The sequence below is a fragment of the Cyprinus carpio genome, chromosome B8, assembly GCF_018340385.1.
Source record: "Cyprinus carpio isolate SPL01 chromosome B8, ASM1834038v1, whole genome shotgun sequence".
NCBI classification, from domain to species: domain Eukaryota; kingdom Metazoa; phylum Chordata; class Actinopteri; order Cypriniformes; family Cyprinidae; genus Cyprinus; species Cyprinus carpio.
The window spans coordinates 19627151-19640258 of record NC_056604.1 but is presented as its reverse complement, the minus strand read 5'-3'; the positions used below and the strand labels follow the sequence as shown (position 1 = coordinate 19640258).

At 38.6% G+C, this 13108-nt stretch overlaps 1 protein-coding gene across 4 annotated transcripts in view; it reads right to left on the bottom strand.

Annotated features, from left to right (window-relative positions):
- gpat2 (glycerol-3-phosphate acyltransferase 2, mitochondrial) overlaps positions 1-13108 on the bottom strand; it is a 49145-nt gene that overhangs the window by 20361 nt on the left and 15676 nt on the right. For 3 of the 4 annotated variants that reach the window (XM_042730026.1, XM_042730024.1, XM_042730025.1), the window contains exons 6-10: positions 12211-12345; positions 11686-11785; positions 9047-9180; positions 6166-6265; positions 4131-4316 (exon numbers count right to left, since the gene is read on the bottom strand). In XM_042730026.1, the coding sequence (XP_042585960.1) occupies positions 4131-4316; positions 6166-6265; positions 9047-9180; positions 11686-11785; positions 12211-12345 (655 nt within the window). The remainder of the gene's footprint in view (positions 1-4130; positions 4317-6165; positions 6266-9046; positions 9181-11685; positions 11786-12210; positions 12346-13108) is intronic. The other variant, XM_042730027.1, reaches the window with a different exon arrangement.

Genomic DNA, 13108 nt, shown 5'->3' with positions numbered 1-13108 from the left:
AGAGTGAAGGAAGTGAGGATGCAACCACAGAGGATAGGCGAGATGGAGAGAGTGAGCGTAGGTTCCGTCGAAAGGTGACCCGCGTTGGAGCGTGTGCCGCTTCAGGTGTAAGTGCTAGATTAGCAGTAATGAGGAAGTGGTCTGAGGTGTGCAGTGGAGTAACTAAAGTGTTGTCCACTGAGCAACAGCGCGTGTAGATGAGGTCCAGTTGGTTGCCCGATTTGTGAGTCGCTGTAGTAGAGACTCGCTTGAGATCAAATGAGGCGAGCAGAGTGTTGAAGTCAGCAGCCTGGGTTTTATCTAGGTGGATGTTGAAGTCACCAAGCAGTACCAGAGGAGTACCATCTTCAGGATAGTTTGATAGCAGCACGTCCAACTCCTCCAAGAAGTTTCCCAATTGACCTGGGGGACGATAAATGACCACAAAGGGGATTTTTTAAAAGGGTGGGTTACAGTAACAGCATGTGATTCAAATGAAACATTACCTGTAGGTGGTGGTTGAAGATCAAATTTCCAATCTTTCAATATAAGGAGACCAGTACCTCCACCCCTCCCAGTCGTACGAGGGGTGTGGGAACAAGTGAAATGAGAGGAGAGGGCTGCGGGAGTGGCAGTGTCCTCAGGTTTGATCCAGGTCTCAGTCAGTGCCATGAGGCTGAGACCAGAATGAGTAGCAATAGAAGAAATGAAGTCTGCTTTGTTAACAGCGGACTGGCAGTTCCAGAGACCAAGTGGAATAGAAAGCGTTGGAGTAGAGGTCAGAGGGACAGGCCTTAGATTTGTCAGGCAGGCCTTCCTTCGACGTACATAGCGTGCTCTCCGAGTGTTAGTAGTGATAGTAGAGATCTGAAAGCACATAGTGACTACCAGTGACCAAAATAAGTATTTGAGGATGAGCTGTACAAAAATTGAAGGGGAGGAAAGCAATACTCAAGTGCCCTGTCGGTGTCCTTGCTCGGTGGAGTCGCGCAGGTAGAGTCGATGGTCTTTACACTCGTCGGTCTTCACACGAGGAGGCTTCACACGAGGGGGCTGCCGCGACCGCTGCCGCGGTGTCACCTACCACTTATATATTTGCCTGATTACCTGTGATTGAAGTCAGCTTGTCACGCCTCCGTATTTAGCAGACCGAAAACTGTCCAGTCCCGCGATAGGCAAACGCAAAAACAAAACGCCACAATTCGGGTCATTGTAGCAATATGGTCTGTGAAGCTTACCAGGTAAAGTTTCAAACTAAACACGTTTAAGGCAGTTGTCTAATGACAAAACGAGGCAAAACACTTACAAACTGCTGTCCTTCTCTGTCGCTCGACCGTTTCTTCTTAAAGGAGTTTACAGAACAGCTCTTTAAGTACTTTTTACCGGCTTACTGGCTTTTGTCACGCCTCCCTATTTAGCAGACCGAAACTGTCCAGTCCCGCGATAGGCAAACGCAAAACCAAACGCCACAATTCACACGTATTTACCAGGGTAAGACACACAGTAATTAAAGCAAAGTTTCCCTAGCAACGATGATCACGCAGTAGTCTAATGACAAAACGAGGCAAAAACACTTACAAACTGCTGTCCTTCTCTGTCGCTCGACTGTTTCTTCTGTCATTGACTGTTTCTTAGACATTGCTAGGCGGTTGCAATGGAGTTCTGAGTGGTTCCCTAGAAATTTCTAGGTGGTCACTAGGGTGTTCTGGGCAGTTGCCAGGATAAAGTTGCTTACTAGGACATTGCTAGGTGGTTGCTAAGATGTTCTGGGAGGTTGCTGGGTGTTTGGTGTGGTTGTTAAACAATGCTAAATGTTTGTTGGGGTGTTTTGTATAGTTGCAAGGATAAAGCTGGGTGTTTGTAAAGGAGTTCTGGGTGGTCGCTTAGGTGTTCTGTGTGGTTGCTAGTACACTATATTTTTTTCTAGGACATTGCTAGGTTGGTTCTGGGGTGTTCTGGGTGGATGCTAAAACATTGCAAGTGTTCACTAGGGTGTTTTAGGTGATTAATAGAGTTCTTTGTGGTCACTAGGGTATTATGTATAGTCGCTAGGATAATGTTGTTTGTTAGGTAGTCACTAGGGTGTCCTGGGTAGTTGCTAGGGTGTTTTGGATGGTTGCTAGGATAATGGTAAGTTGTTGCTAATTAGTTCTGGGTGGTTGCTAAGTTGGGCTAAGTTTGGATGGCTGTCATGGTGTTCTGTGGTTGTTAAGACAATGATAAGTGGTTGCTGAAGTGTTCTGTGTGGTTGCTACCATGTTTTGGTCTGTAGAGTGTTCTGTGTGGTTGCTAGGGCATTGCTAAGTGGTTGCTAGGGTGTTCTGGGTGGTTAATAGGACCCATAAGGGCGTTGCACCCCGGACAAGAAGCACAGAGCAGCACTGCACCGTGTAGTGCTGAGTTGTATGGAAGCAGATTAGTCTCAAATATAATTCACGCAAAAAACACGATTCACACATGCATAGACAATTTCACATGCATGAAACCTAATTCACGTACACACAAAAAGCAATTCACATGCGCAAAATAAAATTATATATTCATAAAACACATTTCACAAATGCAAAACACAATTCGTAGATATACAACTGTGCACAAAAACCTTTGAATGTTTAAAATGTACGAGTGTCTGAATGTACAAATCGTCATTTACTACGAATCCACTCGGATTTGTGTGTGTGTGTTTTTGAGACTTTCCTGGCAGAGCTCTCTTCCCACGTGGGTCTGTCGTACTCTTTAGCCAATCAGATGCGAGCTTACCATTCAACCAATCATATCATAAGCCACTGAGAGTGCATTCAAGGAGCACGATTCTGCGCACCTTTTGCGCAATATGGATTAATTAGAACGGAAATTAAGCCTTTACATCAGTAATCCCATAGACAGTAAAAGAAATGGACACAGCGACCCAATTGGAACTCAATTGAGACAAGTGAAGCCCATTTTTAGTGATTTTTAGCACTTCCGTTTCTGACGCGCAGACTCAAACTAAGCTTGATGACGTCAAAAACCTGTCTGACAGATGTAAATCTTTTAGTAGCTGTGCGTGCCATCGTTAATCTTGCAGAGACGGCGAGCTTGAGCGGGGAGTTCTTTGGCGTGAGTGAGCAGGAGTAAGTATTCTGATTAATTATTTTGTATAGTATTTTAAAATGTAACGCCAGGGCTTCTATGGGCATCTCTCTTGACATCTCCCCGATTGCCTGCGAGATTCTGAATGCACTCTCAATGGCTTATGATATGATTGGTTGAATGGTAAGCTCGCATCTGATTGGCTAAAGAGTACGACAGACCCACGTGGGAAGAGAGCTCTGCCAGGAAAGTCTCAAAAACACACACACACAAATCCGAGTGGATTCGTAGTAAATGACGATTTGTACATTCAGACACTAGTACATTTTAAACATTCAAAGGTTTTTGTGCACAGTTGTATATCTACGAATTGTGTTTTGCATTTGTGAAATGTATTTTATGAATATATAATTTTATTTTGCGCATGTGAATTGCTTTTTGTGAATATATATTTTTTTTTCACGCACGTGATTTTTTTTGTGTGTACGTGAATTAGGTTTCATGCATGTGAAATTGTCTACGCATGTGTGAATCGTGTTTTTTGCGTGAATTATATTTGAGACTAATCTGCTTCCATAGAGTTGTTGCTGGGTGCCGCCAGCGTGCGCACACTGATAGAAAACAATGTGTTAGAATTTTAAAGATGTGGCGCAACATGCTTCTCGTCCGGTGTGTGACCCTCTTTAGTGATAATTTCTTATAATTATAACTAATTACTTTCAATGGGGTTTGTTGCAACTATGATGAGGCAGCGTTTTTTTTTTTTTTATTGTTTGGCAGGTGAAAATAGTCAGATCGCTTCAATAAGCAATAGCACACCTTTCCAAAACGAGCTGCTTGTTTTTAGGCATCACTCTGGGTTACATCACAAAGTTTAATACTGAGTTAAGAGTTTGGCAAAGTCCATGCTCATTGTGTTTATGAGCACCATTATCGTGTTTGCCTTTGTCAGGTAAATGTGAATCTACTTGTGTTTGTAATTTGTTTATTGGTTTGTTTAATAGCCCCATGCGCTAATGGTGATGGTCTGATAGAGGTCATTATGGAATGGAGTGTGTTGTTAATACTAAGGTTGTCACCTGTGGACGTGTAAAATAGCGTGGCAGGCAATCGTAGGAAATGCCCACTGGCACAACGCTAACATCAGGCACTAGACCGTCACTGATGGCCTGATGTACACGTGCTAGCCACTGCCCGCTGTGACCTCCGGACATACAGATGCCCACGCTTACTGCGGCCCCCTCTCGTAACAGCTCGCCAATAAACTGTGAAGTGGAACAAAAGAGGAGAAATGATGGATAAAAATGTTTGTTGGAAACCAGAGAGGCTGGACAGTTTTATGACGAGGAAGAGATATGAAGCAGAAAAAATTAACTGCAATATCTGCAAAATCAGTCCAATAAAAATCTAACTGAAAGCCTGTATGTTCAAAGCAAGCATCTGTGTGTGAGAAGAGAATCATATAATGTGCTATAGCAAGAGAGAAGTGACACTTCTATAGAATCAAATGGTACTTTTCTCATGCTTGAACAAAGCATTATGACAATTCTGTCATCATTTACTCACCCTCGCATCCTTCTAAACCCATACGGCCCAAAATGGGCAAGAAAGCTCCACAGAAATGGCTCATGTGACTCATGCGCTATATTCCAAGTAATGTTGAACTGTAAGCCATTATTAAAACCTAGCTCTCAAATTTTAAACATGCTTGTGCGTATTCAAACCAGTGTTATTTTAGTATTATTTATATACTATTAGATTATTAATTTTGAATTAGCTTTTATTTTTATATAAAAAAAAGTCACTTTAATTTTAGTTGTGGTATTAGATAATAGTTTTGTGTTCGTCATGATTAGTTTTCTATTTCTTATTTATTTCAATTTTAGTAATATTACTGAATAGGATTTTGGTCCTTGTGTGCTTCAAAGCTATATTAAGTGAAACACCATGTAAGTGTATGGAACTGTTTTATATTTGATGTGCTTTATGTATGTGGGTTGATTAATGTATATATGTGATTAAAAGCCTAAATTAAGCAATCATAACTCTTCATTGGATTAAACTGTTTAAATCATATGGATTACTTTTACAATAAACGTATGACCTTTTATAAGTATCAAAGTTGTGGTGGAAAAGACTTTGACTGGAGAGACTGTAATCTCTCAGGTCTCATTTAATTTCTTAAAGTCTTGGAATGAGATGAGGGTGAGTAATTAATGGCAATTTTCATTTTCGCATGAACTACCCTTTTAACAGTCCCTGCTCACTGTCTGTTTCAAATATGAGAAAGAACAGCATCAATGCTCTGCAGAAATTTCTCCTTTTGTCATTCATGCAAGAAAGTATGTCACATAAGTTTTGAATTATATAATGGTGCCTAAATTACAAACTTGTAATTTTGAGTGAACTATCTCTTTAACTATCTCTCTGTCACACACACACACTGTGCCAGATCTCTCCCAAATCCATCTTGAGAAGCCTGATAAGCTCATATGCTATTCCAGGCATGACAGATTATTTCCTCTGTTCATTTACGCCAGTCAGAAGCCGTACATATGCACATATCTAATCAAAGCCCTTCATATTAATACTAATATCAGCTCTTCTTGCAATCAAGATCCTAATGCAGATTATGCCAAATCCTCTGAGGATCACAATGTCCAAATTCTTGTAAATATTCCTTGTAAATGGCTAATAATACATTCCCTCAAGAAACTCAGATAACAGTGTGATTCTGACAGTAAATCTGGAGGCTGAGGAGAGCTATTATCTACCTCCAGGCATCAGTGAGGCAGAGTAATGGGTTCAGCGACTCATGCAACCTCCCAATGAAACATCTGCAGTCCGCAGGTGCCCCATCGTCATGGGAACCGCTGCGCCAATCAAGGGCAGGTTACTAATGCAGCCTCACCTGCCCCGAAAACACGGGTGACTGTCCGTCTCGAGACTAAAACCGCTATCAATGGGATTCAAAAACAGTGTGTCTGTGCACACGTTTTAAGTATGGTCCGGCAGCTCAGCGCCTGAAGCGACAGTCTGTTTCACTTGTCTTATCGTATGCTGAATCTTGGCAATTCAAGCAGAACAGCACACTCAGCCTTTGTGGGGGCTTACAGAGGTCATGACTGGAGAATAGAGGCTGTCCATCTTAGCGTCTCGCTCTGAGCCACAGCCTTCTGGGAGCAAGATGACACCCAGCCTCTGAAGGATGGACCTGAGAAGACAAAACGGCCTCAATTAACAGGACTAATGGGACATTCCTTTAGGTTATTCATCCAACAAATAACAACATAGATGAGACTTAAAGGGGCCATATACTGCACTTTCACAGCACTTTATTTCTTCCCTGATGTCTATTTAGAGACAAGGTCAGAATTTCACAGGGTGTGTTTCAATTTGTCCCTTAGTTCAGTAGTAAGTGCACTGCCTAAGGATTCAGCCATTTCTAGTGCAATTTACTATCAAAATAGCTCCAGAACTGCAATTTTTTTCTTGCCAAGAAATTACCAGAATGCACTGTAAAAACCTGCAAGGATACTGACTATATTCACTTTCTGGAAATGTCATCATCATGAAGTCTTTTAAGTCACAGGACGAGCAAGCCTTACTTTTATGTTTCTAATTACACTACCGTTCAAAGCTTTGGGGTCAACATGGAGTAAAAACTGTAATATTGTGAAATATTAATGTAATTCAAAGTAACTGTTTTCTATCTGAATATATTATAATATGTAATAGTCCTTTCATGCTAAGATTAATTTTCAACATCGTTACTCCAGTCTTTAGTGTCACATGATACTTCAGAAATCATTCTAATATGCTGATTTGCCACTCAGGAAATGTTGAGAAATCATTCTAATATGCTGATTTGCCACTCAGGAAATGTTGAAAACAGTGATGACTGACCTGTGTGTGTTTTTTTTTTTTTTTATGAACACCAAAAGTTGAAAAGACTTTACTTAGGAATCGTTTAGTGACATTATTATGTCATTCATTGCCATTTGCCACTCAGGAAATTTTTTATGAATGTTAAGTTGATGATAATTGTAGGAATTTTTAGTTTCTTTATTAATGTCTTTATTAAAAATTTATTTTTTTCTTAAAGTTGAAAAGATCAGTTTGAATATATAGTTTTTGTATATTTAAGGTATTTTTTGTTGAAATCTTGATATATTATTTGTTAAAATCTTGATAAAATTATTATCTATTAGTTAATTTATGTATGTTATGCAATATTGCACTGACATACTAATGTTTATCTTTTTGTTTAATGTCTGATTTCCATTATGCATTTTCTGCTTTGTTTAATATACAAAAGGCAGGAGAAGCACATATTTCATAATGGCACTTTATCAGATACTTTCTAACAGCTATAACAAATGTGTCATACAGTGATGTTGATAAATACCAGCTACGTTTTAATGCACGACCCTCATAAACGTGTCGCCGGCTGATCGCGGGTAATTGAGTCTGCTGTTTAGTGGATAAGGCCTTTTTGCTAGTGCCTGAAACTGTGTTTACGATGCACTGATTCATCCACATAACATGACCATTTATCACTATTCTGCTACGGTACTGTTTAGACTTAATCCAGCATAATTCACACTGTCAAAAGCCCTGGGGAAGTAACTTAGCACTGTGAAAAAAAGGATGGGAATCACAACAAAATCAACAAGTTCATATTACTCTTTCTGCTTCCTTAATTCCATTAGCGACTATTTTAATACTTTGAAAAAAGTGTGGTTAATTAAATAATACAATAATTGCACCAAATTGTTCAGTGACTGATTGTGCCATTAGGCCAATTCAAACCAACAAGTCGTTTTATTAGTTCACTACTTTTATTAGTTATTAAATTTCCAAAAGGCCATTTTTAAATTAATAAGTTATTATTCGTATATTAAAATAATCTAACAATAACATACCCATGACCCTACATAGGATGAGGATTGGAGAATGGATGGATGTATCACTTATATTCAATAAAAAAAAAAATAATAATAAAGAAAAAGGAAACTGAAATTAGATGAAAAATCATCTAAAATCAGCTGTATTTCTTCTTACTGATAAATTAATGATTCACAAAATTAAATCACAAAATTACTTTTAGCAATACACCCACTTTCTGTTTATAAAAAAGTATACTACGTACGTATGTATTGAAATGCTGAAAATATCTCCTGCTGTTTAGGATAACTAGAGGCCTTTGAAAGAGTAAAAAAAAAACAGGTGGACACCCACATGTCTACTTAATATATTTAACTCTTCTTTCAAAAGTTTCAATTCTTATTTTTTTCTAGTGTATTCATGGTACACTTGAAACTTGGACCAAAACATACTGCTAATTTGGTTTCAGAAAATGTGAATTAAGCTGATCTACTCTATATATTTTGTATTCATATGTGCACCACATCCAGTGACAATCAATCAAGCATTGAATCATAAGTTTGATGCATATCATAAATACATTAACAATTACTGACACATCAATCTGTATAAACAGCTATTAAGTAATTATTGATGTAGCCTTGTAAACAAAGCACAAACCTCCCCGCGGCCTGGAGTCTAAGTCTTCCGTTACCTGCAGGAGGAAACTATTTACCCCCACCAATCCCTCGCTGCGGTCGACTGCCGTTTCCAGCACTCTGTGCCATGATTCTTGAAGAATTGTATGCTTCATTACTTACCAAACCATTATGCCCTGTTAAATGTGTACAGGTGCTTCTGTTGGCTGAATAAGTTGGCAGTGCGCTTTAGAAACTGCTGTTTGCACCAAACTAGTACGAAACTAACAAACAAGACCTTTCTTTTTAACAAAACCAGCGCTACTGACACAAACAGAGCTGTGATGTAAATTTACACTGGTAGAGGGCAGGAAATGATGTGAACTGTGGGGGTATGTGCTAAGAAGGTTTCTAAACAAACTAGACCTCTGTGGGCACTGCAGGTTGAAAGTGTGTGTGTGTATATATTATATATATATATATATATACACCTTAGCCAGGTTTGTCGGAAGTGGGCTGGGTAAATGGTGTAGGGAACCCTCAAGTTGTGGCAGAAAAGAGTCAGACAAATGAGAGCTTGATCGATGCCGCTCTGCCGAACACACACATAGACCAGTGGATATTTCTGCAATACAAACAAAATGAGAGGACACTTCAGCGCAGTCAGAAATACAGTTCTGTGGTAAGTGCATACTTGAGAATTAACCTGTAAATGAACTGTTTTTGTACTTCAGAAAATGGCACTGAGATTGTTTTTCCAGAACCTTTGTACCAACTATGCTAATATCCCCAAACTTCTGAGGATTAAGACCCAAGAGCAGGTTAAAGATTACATAATAACCCTATTATAGCAAACACAACATTGTTCATCATAACTCTAATCAAGTACTCTACCCATAATAATCTACTTATAAATCATAAATTATGTATACCTAGATTCCACACGGCAAAAGGGTTTTTTTTTTTTTTTTTTTATACAGACACTGTATAAAACAGTGTATAAATTATTATTTTTTCTTAAAGGAACAGTTCTCCCAAAAATTCTGTCATTATTTCTTCACCTTCAATTTGTTCTAAACCTGTCTTCTGCTGATCACAAAAAAAGATATGTTGAAAATGTTGGTAGCCTAACAGTTGCTGAAAGCCAATGAATTCCATAGAATGGAAAAAAATACTATGGAAGTCAATGGCTACCGGAAACTGTTTGGAACAACTTGGGGTGAGTAAATGATGACAGAATTTTCATTTTTGGGTGAACATTCAGTGACACCAGTGGTTACAAGTGACAGCAGGAGGTGGTGTCTCTCTTGCCTACTGTTTCTATGGTTTAAAGGTGTCATAGACTTCCTTTCTTTTTTATTTTGTACTGTTCTGAGGTCCACTTATAATGCTACCAAGACATTTGCATAAAAAACATCACAATTTAGAAGTAACAGGCTATTTTCTGTCCTGTTTTAACCCCCTCATCTGAACGCAGTCAGTTACTCAGTTGTCAGTTACTCATTTGCGACATCAGATCCAATATAGTCTTTAAGTTTTAATCTTTCTAAAAATCTAATTTTGCCTTGTTTATAAACAAATCCGCAGTAAAAAGAAATGAACAATGGCCAAATTCTTACAGATGCGGTCTGGAACTTCATTAAAAATAAAGTTTATTGTTTGGTTTCTGTGTCAACCTGCTTTTTCCTACTATGTGTGCAAATCGGTGGGCGGGGCTAAACCGGCAGCGATGTAGAAGCAGGCGTTTATCTTCTGTGAAGGCGGTGTTTAGCCACATTATTACATCATAGAGTGGTACATTCCACAAACTGTCATTTTGGCAGATTGGCCTCAATATAACCAGTTTTTAGACCAACTAGAAATAACAACTGAGTTCTAAAATTTACAGATTGTTTTTATAGTACAATGACCTCTTATATGTCAAAAGATCAAGGGAATTTGGGTTTCTCAGTTCATGACCTCTTTAAAGTGAGCAACAAGTCAAAGCAACAGAGCTATACACAGCAAGCGCTCAGGGACGTTTATGGTAATTTGGCACTATATTCGCTAATATTTTTATCTATAGCCAAACATGATTCATTCTTTTCCTCTGTGTGGATGTTGCTTCTTTCCCCTGGTAAAGACATACTGTAAAGCTATAGCTGTAGATGTGATTATTTTAACTACAATAGCAGAAACATGGTGAGCAGCAAAATAGATTGATACTTTCGCTAAAACACTGCAAAAAAAAAAAAACCGAGAATGTTGCAAATACAGTTATTTTTATCTATAAAAGTAACCATCAACACTCATAAGATCAGCCCAATAACATCTAGAAATTTAAGTATATAGCTTGTTTTAATTATTTTTTTTACTGGAAAACAAGGAAACAAAATTGCAATATTCATTCTGAATTCTTTCAAATTGTCTTTTTGTGGAGTTAAACTGAGTGTTGCACAAATGTATCTGTGCTGCTCAGGTGGGCAGTGAGTATCTGATCTGCAGGTGAGCTCAATATTTTCAGGAGTGATACACATGGACTGAGGCCAAAGAGATGATTTCTGGTGGTGTTGCGGGATGGATGTTTAATTGGTCATAAAATCAAACAGCAGATGAGGTCTAATCGGTTCTGTGATGTTTTGTTTCATATTGCACTTGCACCAATTGAATGGTACAAAAAAAGCTTTTCAAAGTGTGCTTTTACTTCCATATAAAGAGTTATGTGTGACCGAAAGCCTGAGGTGGAAAACTGTACTGCAATAAAAATAAATGTGTAAACAGGATAAATGGAGCAATAGGTTGAGAGAAGGAGAAAGAAAGAGGCACACACAAAAAGAGCATTTTGATATAGAGAGCAGCCTTCAGCTTCATATATTTAAATCGCAATAGCACACAGCAAAATTGAGAATAATTGAGTTTGGTTCAGAAAAACACTGCAAATGTGTGTGTGTGTGGCATGGGGGGGGGAATAAATAAATAAATAAGGAGAAACTTGAAGAAAATTTGAGGTGGAAGAAGAAAAGCAGTAAAGGCTTATGAGATATAGGAAGAATGAAAGCATGCAATGTATGAATCACAGGATGCCTATAGGGAGGAAAACAGGTTATATAAGAGAATGGGGTGAAGGATTAAAGCCTGGATGTGTGCTTACCAGTTGTGTGGCACGATGTAAAGCTGCCATCTGGTTGAGGTTGACCTGTACACTGCAGAAGATCAAACTGAAGAACTTCAGCAGCATCCAGCTCACCAGCCTGAAAAAGAGTTCAGTGAGAAATCAGTTGAAAAAGTTAAAATATCTATATGCAGACATTCTGCCCTTCATAAGCACTCTGTAATTATCCAGTGCAGTTATGCAGCTTGCGTGACCTCATATGAAATCAACCTCAAACAAACTGCAAAAAAGCAGTTAAATGGTGAAAAACACTTGACCATTGACACTGACCATCTGCACTCATTTGTACAAGTTTCCTTATTTAATTAGTGACAAGAACTGCATGGGGTGAATTTTTTCTTCATTTGACATTCCCTTGAACTTTAATTTCTGTTACACTTGGAATGCTGAACATTCTATTATTAAAGTTTACAAAAACCAAAAATCCACCTCAAACATTCAGCTGAATGAACTGCAGAAGAATGAACGGGTGATTTGCTTTCAGAATGAGAATTGCGTTCAGACCTGAGTAGCCAGGGGGAGATGAAGGTCTGTGTGATGGTCAAAAGTCTGCCTAAATGACTTCTGACTTCAGGCATAACCTGCTCCATCGCCTTGGTCTCATCTGGGGAACATGCCTTCATCAAAGCCTGCCTCACTCTGGGTAAAAACACACAGAGTCACAGGACAACAGACCACAGAGTAAACAAATGGGATATTGTGTGATGGATCATCACATAAACACCATGCAAACACACCAAAACCGCTTATGCCTCCAGAGTGAAAAACACACCAATGCTGTTTAGGACTATAAAAGGTTATTTAAATGTTAGGGCCCAAATTGAGTTAGATGAATGGATGGAGGGTGTGGTAACAGGGTTTAATCAAGGTAAAAGCAAAGAGAAAAGCTAACATGGCATAATGTGGCATACGGAACTGCCCTGCTGAGCTGTTTCTGAATGCAAGAATGCTCTCCTCAGAAACACATTCAGTCAAGGTCAGGTGAATCCAGTTCTAGTCTAGTGACCTCATACAGGGCTTCATTAAGACCGAACTTTCAAGCAACCAACCGGCCAGTTCAAGAGTTTTCAAACTAGGGCCTGGCTCTTTTTCGAGTTCCTAGAAAAAGAGCTTTTACAAAATGTATGTTTAGGTCTATTAAAGGTCAAATGTTCACATATGATACATTTATTTAAAGTTATATTTTCTAACACACTTACTAATTTTGATATTTGTGATACATTTTGCATTCTGCTTCAGGATGGATCCATATTTCTGAGATTGTTTTATTTTACTCCATTGACAATGGTTTATTCTATTGCAATTATTTTATTCTATTGACAGCCATCGTTTTTAACAGTAAGAAATACACTAAATCAACAGTTTTGTGAGTTCACAGTGTTTTAACAATGAACAAATTTTA